This window comes from Misgurnus anguillicaudatus, chromosome 15, assembly GCF_027580225.2.
Source record: "Misgurnus anguillicaudatus chromosome 15, ASM2758022v2, whole genome shotgun sequence".
Lineage (NCBI taxonomy): Eukaryota > Metazoa > Chordata > Actinopteri > Cypriniformes > Cobitidae > Misgurnus > Misgurnus anguillicaudatus.
This window is the reverse complement of record NC_073351.2, coordinates 11,652,551-11,670,044: the sequence shown is the minus strand read 5'-3', so window position 1 is coordinate 11,670,044 and position 17,494 is coordinate 11,652,551. Positions and strand designations below refer to the sequence as shown.

Genomic DNA, 17,494 nt, shown 5'->3' with positions numbered 1-17,494 from the left:
GATGCCATTTCATCACAGCATCTGAGGAAAGATGCTAACAACAACAACAGAGTGCACAGCAAATGTGACGGCGGAGTGATGCGACTTTTAATAAAAGAACTTTGAGTATACTTGCTTTGCTTTAATTAATCAAATAAATTCACATAACAGACATTAATGCACAGAGTAGATGTGTTATAAATGCCTTATGTGCAATGTATGCGCAGCTTGGCTAAGAAATCGTTTTTCTTGTTGTTGTTGTTGTTTATGCTTATTAGTAGCCTCGTAAAATCACGTTCAAATTGCTGTTCACTTACCGGGTTGAAGGCTGAAGCACAGCCACCACATAAGATTTACACCAAGTTATATTGACATTTACTAGATAAACATTATTTTGCTAAAACATCTAAATAAATGTCTGTGGATATAAATTAATAATTTATTACCACCGCAAGCTATCGCAGTTTGATAAAGTTAATGCCTGAGTAAAAGCATAAATAAACAGCGCTTTGTCAACAGCCATTTCATAAGATATAACAGCAAAATATTCATAATCTGACACAATATACCAGTTAAGAAATTCAATGAAATATAAGCTGTTTTGTTTGTTACTGTCCTGGCAATGTATTATTCCAGTGATATTATTCATTAAATTAATATTATTCTTCACTCTTTCAGACCCCACTATTTATTTCATTGTATACAAAGAGGGAGTGATTATTATTATTATTATTATTATTATTATTATTATTATGAGGGTTTGTTCAGTTCAGTAGTGTTCTACTTTTGTCAAAAAAACGGAAGTATAACGGAAGTATAAAAATCAGTTCAGCATATCGGTTAGCAGGCACATAAGCATCCAAATATTTGGTATCGGTTTAAAAAAAAAGTATCGGTCGATCACTAATTTTGACATGAAATTCTGGATAATGATGATGTATGTATGTATTGATTGATTCAGCATCTGTTTTTCTGTTCTGATATGAGTGTACTACAGGTACAGTACAACTTCACCTTTTGTTGCTCATGTCTTCATATGTCTCTAAAGTAAAGTTCCTCCTGTCTTTTTCCAGATCTGCTTCATAAACCTGGACAGGCACACCTCGGATCATCCTGATGACAGCTACATTAAAGTGGGTGGAGTCTGTCTTTCCTACATGTTTAATAATAAATGAAGTCATATTTGTCATTGTGGTATCTTTTTCAAAAATATGTGGTATAAAATCTGATATCTTTCACTCTACCTCATGTCGTTTCACATCTACGTGAAACACAAAAGCAAACATTTTACAATGACCATACAGTGCACAGTAAGCACAGCCTGTCAAACTTCAGAATGGGCATAAAAGCACCTTAAAAGTAGTCCATACAACGCTATACAATGCACTGTATTGCCCTCGTGAAGCCAAAGATACGTGAGAAAAATACTAACATTTGTGGTTTTATTCAGTGATAATACTTCCTGTGTTTCTCATAACTCTCATAATTAAATTTTTGGCTCATCTAACCCTTTATGATTGAAATTTGCATAGTTTTATTAAAGAAGAGCGTGTAATTATAACCAGAAAATTGTGATTGATTGTCTAGTATCTAGCCTTTCTCGGTTGGTAGATTTTCATTAATATCCACAAATAACTGGCCCTCACCACTCTCATTTCTAATTCATTTAAATGTATTACCAATAAAAAAAATACAAGCATTTTCTCAATTCCTAAGCATCTAAAGAATGTTTCACTTAATGAAACTAAAATGCAAAACAATACAAATTCCCAAGATTATAATAATAATTTGAGACTTGAATATCAGCATTTATTTTTCCAACAGAAATTGGCTTCAGTATGCCCAGAGCTGCCTCGGTTAATCGAGTCTTTGGGAGTGCGGCAACCCAAAGAAAATGAGATCCTACTTCTCAGCAACCTAGAGTCACCTGACTCCTGTCAACATGACCCCAGTCACCCACAGGTAAGGTTCGGAACAAAACGTGTGACCCCAACGTAAGACAAACTGTAACACACTACGTGTTTCTGTATTTCAGAGCCAGAGAACTGCTGATGTCTGTCTGGTACATTGTTCCTGTGGCCATCGCCCTGCTCAGACGAACAGTGTCATTTTTGAAATCAACAAGTTTCTGATTGGCCTTCAGTCAGGCCAGGAGAGGCAGCGGCATGGCCGATTGGCTGGTCAGCGGACTGCCGAGGATGACACAAACCGCTCTGTTTCATCCATAGAGGAAGACTTCCTTACTGCTTCTGAACAGCTTGGGGAAGACAGCGAGGATGACCCACTCAAAAATGGTGAACTTTCCACTCATTTTTCAGAAACTCAATTCATTCACCCAACAGATCATTTGAAAACCTCAATCTAAATCCTTAGAAATGGTATTTTCTGTCCTTGAGGCGAAGACTTGGACTTAAAAAGCAACTTGAGTGCATCTTGAGCCCTTTATCTTCGGTACTTTCGATATCTTCAGTAGACAGAAAATTGCTCAATTATGGCAGAAATAGCATTCATTCATTCATCTTTTAACTGTGATCCTTCTGCAATAAATGTGGCCATATTTATTTGAAAGTGTCAATCATTTAGATCTATAAAGACTACATAAGTCTGTATTTTTGCTTTTGGTAATTAATCTGAATAACCTGATATATTTAGGGGGCATTTGTTATCATTAAAAGAAACCTGCTGTGTACTTATTTAGACACAGTAACCAAGCAACATAAGAATAAATAAACCACAGTCGAATAATGCATTTAATTAAATCTATGTGTGAAAGAAAGAGATATTAAAATAGAAAATGATGCAGCCCTTTTTTTTAAAAGGTTGCTGTCCCCAAACTGTCCCCTGAATTTCTATTTTATGTCTGAATTTTTTTTCCGGCTTATACTTTGCCGCTGGCCCTGACCTCAAAAACCAAGACGAAAACAATGATTGTCTACATGCAGTGATTCTTGCCCCAAGTCTAATACTTTATAAGACCAGATAGACATGACCTTGCTGCCACAAGGCATGACTAATCTATAATTAATCTCTCATATGAAATTAGAACTAACAGTGTGTGAAGGTTATGCTCTCCTCAAAGCCAATGTAATATTCATAATCAGATCTGCCCAGATAGAGATCTGTATGTTTAGGGGGGTTGGTTATGTAAACGGAAAATGCATCCAAATACAGCAACCTGTTATGGATAGCATCCTAAGACCTCTGACTGGACCCTCACCTCCTTCAGCGGACACAGTAGGAGAGATAAAATAAGTCTGATATAGCAACCGACTCCTCCTGGTTTTATCCTTTATATCCACTCAAGGTCATGGTCACTTTCTGTCTATATTTCACTGCTTTGCTTATATTTGAGAAATGTGTATGTTGGTAAAGTTAGACTTTTGTATAGGATTTTGAAATCATTATCAGAGCTCTATTTGACTTCTTTCTCTATGCCCCCTCCCCTACCCTGTCACACATTCCTTCTGCAGATCCTGATATTTCTGCTGTGCCAGAGTCAGTTAAGGTGTTAAGATTAGCCCACACTCAAAAAAAGAGTGAAATAGAGAGAGATGATAGCGAAGACTCCGAAACCCTCTGCACTTCTTCCAACTCCCAGAATCTCTCGAAAACATGCTCTACCCCCTCCAGAGGGCCATCCTCTACCTCAAAACAAGTCTGTCGTCATGCCAACAAATCGGCCGGTCACTACGCCACCAATCTGGCAGAGTCTGTCCTTCAAGATGCTTTTATTCGCTTGTCACAAGATGAAACTTCTTTTGCCCCTGAGGCAGCTGTGAGTGTCTCCAGTATCTCACAACACTCAGATGATGTGAGCCACTCCACTGTTGAGACACCAAGGGCTCGAGCCTGCTCTTTTGAACTCCCTAAAATCGTGATTGTCCAGAGTCCTGACAACAGTGAGGAGTTGACAGTGGGGGCAGAAGCACATGGAACACCACAGCATGATGGAGTTCATAAGGCCACAACAAAACGTGGTACTCACCCACAGCACAATCCAACACTTGGACAACCAGCTAAACCCGTGGAAATAGCATTGGCATGTGCAGCGAGCATCATTGGTACCATTACTTCCCCTCAGGTCACAGAACAGCTCACACAGGAGTCAGGAGAAGAAGATGAGGATGAAGAAGAAGGAAGTGAAACAGAACAAGGGGAGTATTCACTTTCCTCTGCAGTATGTGGAATGTCTCAGGTTGTTGGAGCAGTAGCTGTGGTAGATCTTGCAGACGACTCTGGGGATGCCGACTCTGCAGACATGTTTTCTGCCTCTATGGGACTTATGTCAGCTGCCCAAGCATCAACTGCAATACCTCTTCACTGTAGCATTGCAGAGGGTACCAGTCTTGAGGTTTTTAGAGCCAATGTGGCTGAAGTTCTCCTCAGGGAAGCTTCCGCTGTACTCACACACAGACAAAGTTATTCAAGTGTTGCAAATTTCCTGGAGACCACACATAACAAGATAGTGGATGGAATCACAAATCCAAGAAGATCCTATCAGGAACAACAGGAGGTGGATAATGTTACCCAGGAAATATCAGACACTATCTTTCAGTATGCCCTTGAGAAAGCTGAAAAGAAAAAAGAGCTTGAGGGTCCTGGAAAAGATAGTCCAAATATTCATGGTTTCCTATTGGATTGTGTAAATAATTTGCTCTTTGATGTCCTTTGTGTCACATCAAGAAAAATCTGTGACATTTCAAAATGGAATTTGGGGTCATTTGACTCGCAAGAAGGGAATGTCAGCTTTAGGGAATGTGATCCCGATACGAAGTCTGGTAGAGAAGCATTGAGCCAGTTACAGCGATTGATTGAGCCAAGCCAGGCTTATTATCATGGTGAGAGACGTTACAGTGTGGAGAGGCTGTCTGCTCTCATAGGAAAGAGAGAGAGAGAGCAGAAATACGTTCAGGAGAGAGAAAATGAGGCAAAACTAAAAGAACCCCACAGACTTACTCCGAATAGAGTGAATACCACTTTGGTCAAAGAGCAATCTGACCTGCAAGGCCAGCAGAGTAGGAGTGAGAAAAGTTCAGACTCTACACCGCTCCCTTCAGCTGAAAGCTCACCACTTCATGCATCACGAGGTAGGGCAGGGGGAGAGAGCGAGAGGCAGCATTCGTTATTGTCCTCATCAGGAGCACTTGTGGCACTTAAAATGGATCCGACAGACTCGAAAACTCCTGTCACGTGTTTTGCAGAGGACTTGGCAACCACAGTGGTCTCCATGGCGACAGAGCTGGCGGCGATATGCCTGGAGAACTCAAGCGGAAAGCAGCCATGGTTTTGCGCCTTAAAGGGTTGTTCAGAAGGTCCGGAAGGGCTGCTTCTACCCTGCCGCACAGCTGCAGTCCTCCGCCGCAAAGAGACCCAGAATGGCACTGCAGTCACTAAGAAGCACAGAGCTCCACGTCTCAGTGAAATCAAACGTAAAACTGAAGAACAGCCTGAACTCATGGAGCGCCTGGTCAACCGCGTCGTGGATGAGACTGTCAACCTAGATGAACCCCCATGTTCTGACCCATTTGCACTTTTTGCATCAGAGGTCACAGCAAGGATAATGAACTGCCCAGAATTAAACGTGGTGGACACTTCTAAGTCTGGCCAGTCATCCCGCAGTCGTTTACAGTGTGAGAGATGGAGTAGTAGAGGGAAAGCATCAAGCTATGGGAGTATTCCAGAAGAGGACATGGATCCCTCTGGAACACAAAACACTTTGGGACCAGGAAACAGACTGGGGCATAATTTGAGCAGAGGTAGCTCTATCTCCAAGCAGTCCAGCTGTGAGAGCATTACGGATGAGTTCTCTCGGTTCATGGTGAACCAGATGGAGACAGAGGGCCGTGGATTTGACCTTCTGCTGGACTACTATGCTGGAAAAAATGCCAGCAGCATCCTTGCAGCAGCTGTTCAGCAGGCTGCCAGTAAAAAAAATGGACACCTCAATGTGCGGACATCATCTTGTCTCTCTAAGCAATCCAGCACAGAGAGTATTACAGAGGAATTTTACCGCTTCATGCTGAAAGACATGGACAAGGAGAACAAGGAGTACAGCCTGACCAAGACCAAAGAGTGGAGTAATAGTCTATTACCCCCAACGCCCAGATCTCCGTTTTGCATCCGTCAGTCTTCTGTTCCTGACAGAAGATCATCAGATTCCAGACTAACTGTAAATTCACCCATCAAGGCAAATTCATTTGATGGCTTTGCTCGAAATGTACATGGCGACTCACTCAACATCTATCCAAGAAACTCTGTGTCATCAACAGGACTCTGCAAGTCTGATTCCTGCTTGTATCAACGTGGTCAAACAGACCATATCACAGACATGCTGATTCACGAGACCTGGTCCAGCTCTATTGAGTCTCTAATGCGCAAAAATAAGATCATTGCAGAGCCATCAGAAGACAGTGTGGAACTGGATTCTGCAGATTCACAACCACACGTGCAGCTCTTTGCTAATCGTCTAGCAGCAGACATTGTAGAAAGTGGCAAATCTTTGCTTGGAGGCCAGCAGGAAGTGAGTGTAGCTGCTTCTCAGTCACAAGTTCCTGTTGGGGAAAAGAAAAACAGCTTTAAAGAGTCTCATCGAGAAAGTGGTGGAAACCGCCCAAGTTTGCAGCATCAAGAAACTAATGTTAACTCCAACAGTTCCTCTTGCATGAGGCGAGCATGGCGAGGACAAAGGGAGGTACCGCTGATCCACATTGAAGCAGATCAAAGGGAAGAGGTCTCTAAAGATGCAGGGCAGGACAGGCCCAAACACAGAGATGCTTCATATCATGTCCAGCCACAAAGCAGCAAAGAGAGCGGAACAGCGAGTAAAAGCAGGTACAGTCAACAAAAAAGCACACACATCATTTTCTCAGAACTTTACTCTACATGACTGCTTATGCAATAGCACACTGTGTACTAAAACACCTCTGATCAAGTTCCTTACTTGAATGTGAAAGGGGAGTTAGAGGATAGCTGTGAAAGATAAAAAGGAATTTGTTACTTAAATGAACTCTTTACTAGCGGTGTAATGGTACACAGAAGTCACGGTTCGGTACAACAGTTCCCATATGCTTGTTTCTTTTCATTTATTTTGAACAAACAGTACTCCAAATTACAGTTTGTTCCAGATAACGGCATTTGAAATAGTACAGCCTTCTTTAATAGGAAGCACAGATTGCACTTTTGCATAGGCCCTTGTTTGTAGGGCTGATTAAAAACAAAAGTTATGTCTATACAGGCATCTCAAAACAGTGCATAGACTCTCCAAGGGTTTGTGGTTTTATATAAAACTATGAATCTTGTGCCGTTCCTAACTTTTAAATAACTTTTTACCATTCTTTCTACAGTTGTTGATAAAATGCTAATTCAATTAATAGTTGTATTGCGATCATCAAATTCAGAACAGATTGTCACCTATGTTCCTTTCCTTTTTTCTGTTCTTAACTTACGGATAATGACAGATGATTTTACTCACTTTAAAAAGAGACCTGCTGTCAGAGGAACTTATTGTCTCTTTGTGACACTGCAGTTTTGCCGTGTATCCTCTTCTCCCCCTTAGTGCTATAAAATACAGGTGTTCATCAGAGGCCACAGAGCCCTCTGCAGATGTGGAGGTGGAGCGACGCTCTTTCAGCGCTAGCAGTGAGGAAAGTGTCTCAGGCAGCTGGGCCCAGATTGCCCCTGACGACGAACCCCAGGAGGAGACCACCAGTAGCTTTATCCAGTTAAGCGAGGGGTCAGTCTTCAAGTAGACCATTATGCCTTGCTGGATGGTGTGGCTTCTCCATTTGGCTTTTCATTAGCTACATGTGCTAGGTACAAAAATCTAGAGTGCAGTTTAGCACCCATTTTTGTGCCTGCTTCCCTCGTCTTTGCAACAGCGATTGATGTGCTCAGTTACAGGGTTCCCACGGGTCCTTGAAATCCTTGAAAGTTTGTGAATCTGGTGGAAAAAAATTCAAGGCCCTTGGAAGTTTTTGAAAATATACATACATAGATACAGGTCATTGAAAGTGCTTGAATCTATTTTATGCTAGAAGTTTTCTGGAAAAAAATCCATATTATTCCCTGTGTAGTGTGGGATAATATCATAAAAATTCTAGACTTTTTAAGCACACGTGCTAAACTGTTTGCTTTAAATGCTTATATCTTCTGTATGCGAATGTTGATTCATACCAAAATGCTTTTTTGCATAGTTGTGTTTGACACATGAAAATGTCTCGGGTTACATTTGTAACTGTTGTTCTCTGAGAAGGGAACGAGACGCTGCGTCTCCCTTGCCATAATTCCTGCGTCCCTGTAACGCCGTCTTTGGCAATATTTCAGATAGCCATATACTTCCTGGCTCCCGCGTCACCCTGTCTTTGTCGTTAAGCCTCACCATTGGTTGAATTTGATATACACATTCAGACGCACTTACCCCTGGATGCATCCCCAAAGTGTCACCGCAGTGATACAGCACAAGTTCCCTCGAAAGGGAACTGTAACAATGTATTTTAAAAGATAACATGATGTAACCTTGCTCTCACTTGAAATGTGTCCTCACATTTAGTCCTTGAATTTGAGCTTATTGGACCTGGATAGTCCTTAAAAAGGTCCTTGAATTTGAAGTTATCTAAGGTGTGGGAACCCTGAAGTTAGTGATCCTAATAGAAATCCTAATTATAATAAATGTAAAGGGCTTTGGTGTCACTGCATACAGAACTAATATAAGTGTAAATTTGACTATAGAACTTAATTGATATTGTGGTGTGGGTCGTGAGGTTAGTTTGGTTTTAGGTAAAAGCAAATCAACATGTCTGTCTACATTTCTTTGAGGTAACTACCCTCAGCTCTTTAACAAGTGTTGTCTTTAAAGTCTGTGACCTTAAAGGGCAAGTTCACCCAAAAGGCAAAGTCTTTGATTATTTTTTTCTGTAGAACAGATTTTTTTATAATTTTATCATGTTATCATGGTCAATTAAGGATTTTTATGTTTTTGTAGTTTTCTAGTCATTTTCCACTGACTTTATAACATGTTAACTTGAAAGCATCAGTTTTATATAAGGTTTTTCCATCCACACATATACAGACTAAGAAAAAGCCTGAGGTAGTGTAACTCTTTGAAGTGAGACAGACTCCATTTGGGAGTCCAGTCCAGCACAGCTGTCTCAGTAAACAGCTTTGACAGCATGACTGGAGCCTCAAGCAGGCCTTTCGTCCACAGACACCATAGCTAGTGCACAAAAAAACCCCTGACAATATGTGCTTCAGACTGACAGACAGGTGCCTTATGTCACATTCTGTCGACCTTAGAAAGAAAATGAGGTAATGGTTGTGCAAATCCTCCTTATGATTTGAATCACGCAGCTGATGCCATCTTAACTGCAACAACTCAATGCCATCCTCACTTCACAAATCTGGATACCTGGCCATTCGCCTCCATCTGGCTTTTACTTTACACCACTTCATTCCTAGTTTCTTTCCGCCCCTTCAGGGGTAAAGGTGGCTCTCTGCTTGTCCACCTGGCTGATGCCAGTGCCGGCACAGCTGGCACGCTTTCATAGTCATCATCTGGCAGGAAGGTTGCCGGTGATGCCCATGCTAATGATGCTCATGCGTGTGTTCATGCCTTCTCTCTCCACTTCAAGCCCTGCTGCTGTTTACGCTTTCATTGCTGAAACTGAATAGCTTCTGCATTGTTGGTGCCTTTACAGATCCAAAGGAAAAAAGCACAGGAGATACAGGGGCGAAGTAAACTACAACAGGCATATTTGTGAAAACAAAGATGTCATGTGCATATTTGTTACATGTTTAGACAACTCCTGTCCTGGCATGCATACTACAGTCAAGGGCTTGGTGGCCATTCGTGCCAGTTCCGCCGGACACGTCCCGAACATGTTTTCGGGTTCGTTCTCCGGAAGTCGCGTTGCTCGACCGCATATGTCATCGAGGTTCTCACATTTCAGTTAAAATACATTACAAAATTAAGATTTATTTCTTTTAAGACATACAATCATTGTAGTTTCATTCTTACCTTGAAATGTAACGGTTGCTTGATGACGTATGCGGTCGACCAACGCGACTTCCGGAGAACGAACCCGAAAACATGTTCGGCACGTGTCCGGCGGAACTGGCACAAATGGCCACCCTAGTCAAGGGCTTTTAACACTTGAAATAGTTAACCCCGTGTTATTCTAAACCCAGAGTTAAACGAATTTTGGGTTATCTGTTTCATGTTTCACACTGTTCATACTTAAGAGATAACCCTGGGTATTCATAATCTGACGTGCATTCCTAAACCCTATGTTAAAGGTCCCATTCTTCCTGTGTTTTTGAAGCTTTGATTGTGTTTACAGTGCGCAATATAACATGTGTTCATGTTTCAAACACAGTATTTTTCACACAATTTTCTTATCTCTATAGCGCGGTTTGCACTGTCCTCAAAACAGGCTGATGTCTTCCTTGTTCTATGAAGTCCCTCCTTCAGAAATACATGACGAGTTCTGATTGTGTAGTTAGTTTAGTGTGTTTAGATTCAACAGAAGCTTAGCTTAGCAGAGCCGTTTGGGCAAAAGCTGGCAACTGATGTATTCCTGTGGGCGGAGTTTAGTCAAAAACTGATTTATTGACATCATTCAACCGGGAAGTAGAGGGCTGTAGTCCAAACCGGCCGTTCACTGTAGGCTTTGAAAGGGGAATACAGCTTTTATTTATGCTATTATAGCAACATTACACACTAACTAAAGTCTGAAAAATGGGATCAGGAAGAACGTGACCTTTAATGGTTTCATTTGCTGTGTCAACAGTCAAGATTGGATAAAAAGCTGTCAAACTGACTGAATTAAAATAACACACTGCCACATTAAATAGCCGTCTGTCATGCGCATCCGCGTCCGTGACAGAACAGGTTGCAACGTAAATCTTTCTTGGCTGTTTTAAGCCTCCTGGGATGTCATTTTTACTAAAATTCAGGCGTTTTCAGTACACAGATGGTGATATGAGGTACGTGCTCTTTAGTTTCTGATTGGCTGTCGTAACATTCTAACCCCACTTCGTTTCACACTCCAGGAGTTTGGCACCACAAAACAGGGTTAACCCTGCAAAAGCAGTGGGTTTAGAATGCCGAAAACCCAGGATTATGCACAGTGTGAAAATGTTTAGTCGCTTCACAAATCCGTCTCAATGAGGATTTTGTTTGTTGTGTAAGAATACCCTTAAACTATTCATATACAAGTGCTATTTACCTGACACAGTTAACACTTCAGTATTAACTGGACTGCGTACCAGTGGTGGTCAGTGGCCTTTTTTCGAGGGCACACAAATGCCAAGCTCGTCAAATCATGTATTTAGCAAGAGACGGCGCCAGACTATAACTAACAGGGGGGCACGTGGCTTCCAACGGGGGGAACAATAACTTGCAAAAACAAGGCGTTAAAACAACAAATACACACTCATACAACAAGTACAGACTGTCAGCTCATTTCCTGTATAAAGTGCAGAAGATCACAAACTATGCGCAAAAGTTAAACTATTTTGAACTTTGACCGCATCTCTCGCGCTTTGCTCGACGCAACAACAAAACGCCCTCGCGCGGCGCAAGCCATTGAAATGAATGGGTTTAATAGCGCAGTGCACACCGCGTCCTAAAAGGCGCTTTACCATAATCACGTCGCAATTCTGTAAACGGTCCATAGCCACACTTCACATTTAAGCTTACGTAAATTAAAACAACGCTAACTTACCTTTAGAAAAGCTGAAGCCGGCGTGTACGAAAATGAAACTTCCTTTAAACAGTGCCCTGTAGATTTGAAAATTCCACCTCGACCTCTAATCTCTGAGTTTGAGCCAGTCGGTGTTTGCATGTAGTCAGATGGAGCAGGTGGTACTGGTTCGTTCTAAATGTTCTAATATCCATATTTTACATGATCCATAAAATGCATCGAAAAAACACGTTGCTAGTATCAAGTCACAAATAAAGACATAAAGACGCCGCAATACAACCAATCAGAGAAACTGGTCTATTTTAATTAAAGAAAACATATCAACTTTATTTTCCTCATTTGACTACATTAAAAGTCATGAAACATTCAGGGGTGGTTTCCCGGACAGGGATTAGACTAGTCCTAGACTAAAACATTTTTAAGAGCTGTCCAAACTGAAAACAACTTGAACTTACATATCTTAAAATACATCAGTGCCCTTTGTTTTGCCTCAAAATGCACACAAGTAATGTTTTTAGTTAGGCATGTTTGTTAAAACTAGTTATATTTCCTAATTAAACTAAGGCCTAGTCCTGGATTATGCTAATCCCTGTCCGGGAAACCGACCCTGAATGTTTAATTTATTTTAATTATTCTTGATATATATTAAATTAATAAAAACTGTGTAGGGGGGCACAACAACCTGTTTGGGGGGGCACGGCCCGTGAATGCCCCCCCTTGACGCCGGCCCTGTATTTAGCCTGTCTTGTGTGGCTCTTCATGTCAAAAAATTTTTTCAATTCATAATATGAATCGATGTGCTTACATATGTGCATGTTAAAATACGTGCAGACGCTTCGAGGGGGTTTATGATAAAAGAGACGCTCACGTTTGCCAGATACTCACTTAATCTCATGTGTAATCATAGTTTAGTGTTAAGTGAGTGTCTTGCAAGACGTTAGCGTCTCTTTTTATCATAAACCCTTTCGACACGTGTGCAGCAGGCACTTATTTTGACAAGACATGTGATGCACCAAACTATATTTTGACATGACGAGCCACACACTTGACAGGCACTTCACGGCCCTCGAAGTGAGGTAACAGGCCGCCACTGCAGCATACAAGCAGCATATCCGTACCTTCAGCATTAAATAGCTGATCCAGGTGTCTGAAATGATACTGTACGGTCCCAGTAAACCCAATGCCAGATCGCTGTAGACTGCAGCACTTCCACAGCCTACTGCTTAGGTCGACACATAATTTGGGCCTGTTTGCAGGGTAACCCGATTTGCAAAATTCCTTTAGTGAGTTGGGGTACTAAAACAACGCAGACAGCAGGTGCTATTTATTTTTGGCCAAAAAAAAACCCTGAGGTGTGTTTGCCCACACATATCTCTTCATGCACATATGTGTGTTTCAGAAATGGGAACAGCTGTGCTTCCAGCCTTGGACTGGCAGACCTGGAGGGCTTTCCAGACTACTCAATCGCCAACAGCCTAATCAGGTATCCAACGGCAACATGCTAACTCCAGCGCACTCAGCCTAGAAACTTGCTCGGAGCGCTGGAGCTAATGGCTGCTAAGCGCTCATCCATAACCTGGGGAGCTGTCCAAAAGTTTATTTTTCAGCTACAGGAAGACGAAATTTGCATCAAATTCTGTCACATTTCAGCCCAGGGTTTAACGTACAGCTAGGTACACGTCGTTCACGCTGTTTGCTCACTAAACAGCAGGCACTCGCCGTGTCTGTAAATTAGCGTCTGGGAACAGTCTCGGTTCTAATGGGCCTTGTCGCCAAAAGCTTGCAGTCGTGTACTATTTTGAGCCTGTTATTAGATGAGTGCAATAGAGTAGTGCCCCCCGAAGGGCTTAGTGATGTTGGAACATGGCCTGCACTGCTCTATACCGCCCGGTAATGATAGTGTATCTGTTTGCAGCGAGGAGAGAGAGAGAAAAGTGCCACCCTATCAGGATCAGGCAGATGGTGAGTTATATTTCTTCTTATATTGCAACACACATACAAATACAAACTTTTGAATTAAAGATACAGTGCTGGAACTAGAGACCACAGAGCCAGCATGTACCAACTTATCAACTAAAAAAGCCCTTTTTTTATTTAAAGAGATACATTTGCAGAACAAAGCATTTCATGTACGTGTATATAAACAGATCCTGGATGGTGATTGGTCAATAATACAGCATTACTAAAAGAAACAGTACACAATAGCTATAAACACCTTTTCGGCTTGCTGCCTACCTTTCAGTAAACATCTTTATTATAATAATCTTGTTCTTGACCTCTATATATTCTCCCTCTGCTGTTATTTGTACATTAGCTCTCCAACTAACATTTACATGCCCTCTCCTTTATTAAATTATCAAACCATCTGAAGCAGCATGACCTGCCCTCTGCTCTTCATCATTCACTACAGTCTGCTTCCAGTCTAGCAGATAGACAGACGCTCTATCAAAGATTGTGTGGAGCGAGCTAAAGAGACTGTTGTATTGCCAGCACAAACTCGCACATCACAAATGACTCATTCAGATGCAAGAGAACAAAAACTACTGTCCGTCACATAGGCACGAGAGACGACAGGCAGAGCATCACCCCGCTGTGAGAAAGAGAGATGAAGAGACGGGTGTTAAAATGGGAAGATGTGTGATAGAGCGAGAGAAGAGACCGAGATTCATTTTGGAACAGATTTGAAAGGCTGATGATAGAGACGTCACCATAAAATTACTATTACTGAAAAGGCAGCTCACATTGCTTCTTAAAAAAGATAAGCTAAAAATAAAGAGAAATGCTTGTTATGAGTGAATATAACTGAGATGCACAAAAAGGAGAGAGATGAGATTAGTCTTATATTTCCCAAACGGCTGTGAAACAATGGGTTTTACCAATAATGCAATGGGCGGAACGCGCAGCTAAACCCAGAATTGTTAAGCCCCAACCCTTTGTTTGATCTAAGCTCTTTATCATTCACACGGTAACACTTTACTGAAAAGTATTCGGTCTCCAGTGCACCACTATTACTGACTAGCCTTATCTAGAGGCAACAATATGAGCAAGAATTGGACCACAACACCTCCAAAACCACATTGGCCTAACCTACATGTTTTTGGACTGTGGGATGAAACCAGAGTACCCCCACGCTGACACGGAGAACATGTAACTTCACACAGAAAGGCCTCATGATCTAGCCAGCTGTGAGGCAACAATGCTACCCAAACATAAAGTTATTTACATGTATGTTCATGCTCTGAGAATTAAACAAATTCAGTGAAATATGTGTTTGTTGGAGCTACTTGATGAGCAGTGCTAAACACCCTCACCAGCTTCAAATGATACTAGGGGTGTGACAAGATCTTGTGTGACGATATCTCGTGCACAAGATTAAAATGTCACAAGATTTCTCGTGGAGGTGAAATGATGTCTCATGATATCAGCATAAAATTGAGTTTGTGGCAAAAACCTTTTACAGTCCATGCATTATATTCTGGCTTTTACTGCGTGTGCTTTTTGGTTTGGGTTTGCAATAATATTAATTTGGGAACATACATAAAGTCTGAGACTCTATATATATTTGACAAATATCAAAGTATTTTCTCAATCTAAAATAAAAAGCAAAATTAACAATCGTGAGTCCACGGGCGGCCTCCGCAGGCATTTGTTATAATACATGATGCTGGTTTTTATTACATTTAGAGTTTGGTTCCAAAACGCGATAAATGCCATTAAAAAAAGTAGTTAACGCCAAAATCAGTATTTTATCAGTTCTTTATTTAACGCAAAATCCTATATCTGCCGTGTAATTTCGTCATCTTTTCTCCCTTTTTTTCCAACCACAACAAACGCCAGTCCTCCTTCTCTGCAGAATACAATACATCTGCTCAACAAATTTTTTTAATCAGTGTATACCACTAGTCAACTAAATGAATATAACATGGCAAAGATGAATGCACATTTATACATTGTTTCAATAGATTTATAGCATTTTGAAAAAAAAGCTTGTCATGGATTTATTGCATTTTGCAGAAAAAAGAATGTGTCCGATGCCACTTTTGCTAATTTAACGACGGGAAAAATGGTTTGTGCGCAGAGCGCGCGGTCGAAAAGGGTTGTACCCATTATAGTAACGAGTAATGGGTGTGTTTTGGGCGTAACATGCAATAAACCAATGAGAGTTTTATCTCTCATCCCCATTAAAAGCCTGTTGCGCTGGCGCTATGTCTAATCCCTATTTAGATGACAGACGTTGTAAACTGAAAAACTAAGCGGAGGAAGAAAACCATTTAAAGGTTAAAATAATTGTGTTGTTTTCATTTTTATTAAAAAATTTAAGTTTTAGGATTAAAACTTTTAAAAGCCGTTTTCTTTCAGTCATAGAAGTCAAAATAGCAGGCTTTTAATTGCTGTAAATGTATTGATATCCTACATAATCATTGTAAACATCTCATAAAATAATTAGCAAATATGCAAGAAAAGGTTTGTACTGTAAAAATACTTAATTTGTAACAAACAAGAGATAAAGAATTTACAAACGTGCGAAGAGCAGCGTTTCAGCACTGGGACAGCGCCATATGAGATTTTTTAAAAGCATTACTTAAAATGTTTCTCATCTCATCATATCCACAGATACAGTGTCATCATATACAATAAATCTGTGGGGTAGCATTTAAAAAACATTTAAAAACAGATGCATTTGTTTAAAGCAAAGCATTTATTTACTTACCAGGCTGCAGGTGAAGCAGCTCTTTGCGCCTTCTAACGTCTCATAATCGGTCCTCATTTATGTCCAAGTGACTTAATAATAATCTTTTACATTTTAATCTTTTTATATTTGAAAAGCGTTTTGTGCTGCTGAGCATTCATATGTGATAAGCAAACCTGCGTTGTCGTCCCGTTTATATAGCGCATATTTCTAACTCGCTCTCTAAATAACAAAAAACATATTGCGCCATTGACTTTAGAGCAGGTTTTTGTTGGTCAATGTCTATTTTAGTTGTCTCAAAATAGCAACGCGCCAAAAATGCACCTGAACACACCTCGTTTTTAGAACAGAACGCCCATGGGCGCAAATGCATTTGCTATTTAAACAACGTGGCGCTAAACGTGAAAATTATAATTGCGCAGGGTCGAAACCAGCAACATACAATTGCGCCGGGTGTAAGATAGAGCCCATTTGTTTAATTTATTTGAACCAATTACTATTGAATCATCATTATTATATTTAATTAAAAGGTTATTATTCACTTAGGTCTATTTTTATTACCAAAAAATATGAAATTACTTCATTATCAATTACCAAAATAATTGTTAGGGACAGATTAAAACATTTCAAAATTATGTGATATCAGTTTCCCTTTCATATATTTTATCATTGAGGATTTTTTTAAAAAGGTGTGAAAATCTCATCTCGTCTCGTGAACCCAATCTAGTATCTCGTCTCGTGGACGAAGTGTCTCGTCACACCCCTATTTGATACAGCAAAATCATTAGATTCCACTACACACGTGACACAAATCACTTTTAACATCATGTAGATGGAGGTTACCTTAAACCAACTCTGTTTTCTTGCAGAGGTGACATCCGGTTTGTCCACAGCAGGCAGCAGCTGTCAAAGAGAGCTCCTTGTGGTGAACTTTGACGTGGAGCCAGAGTGTGTGAATGGAGAGCTAAGGGCAGCACTTCAGTGGATCGCTGCATCCGAGCTTGGCGTACCAGCCCTCTATTATAAAAAGACTCAGGAGCACAATCTCACTAAGGTAAAGGTACATGGAGGTCAGATGTTCGTTATAATAACAATCAGAATATGACTTTCAAGATTTCACAGTCAC

General features: G+C 40.7%; 1 protein-coding gene across 8 annotated transcripts in view; it reads left to right on the top strand.

Annotated features, from left to right (window-relative positions):
* sphkap (SPHK1 interactor, AKAP domain containing) overlaps positions 1 to 17,494 on the top strand; it is a 157,758-nt gene that overhangs the window by 138,799 nt on the left and 1,465 nt on the right. For 2 of the 8 annotated variants that reach the window (XM_055173465.2, XM_055173469.2), the window contains 8 exons: positions 1,053 to 1,112; positions 1,804 to 1,941; positions 2,015 to 2,273; positions 3,450 to 6,810; positions 7,505 to 7,711; positions 13,078 to 13,161; positions 13,594 to 13,640; positions 17,238 to 17,428. In XM_055173465.2, the coding sequence (XP_055029440.2) occupies positions 1,053 to 1,112; positions 1,804 to 1,941; positions 2,015 to 2,273; positions 3,450 to 6,810; positions 7,505 to 7,711; positions 13,078 to 13,161; positions 13,594 to 13,640; positions 17,238 to 17,428 (4,347 nt within the window). The remainder of the gene's footprint in view (positions 1 to 1,052; positions 1,113 to 1,803; positions 1,942 to 2,014; positions 2,274 to 3,449; positions 6,811 to 7,504; positions 7,712 to 13,077; positions 13,162 to 13,593; positions 13,641 to 17,237; positions 17,429 to 17,494) is intronic. The other 6 variants (XM_055173467.2, XM_055173468.2, XM_055173466.2 and 3 more) reach the window with 6 other exon arrangements.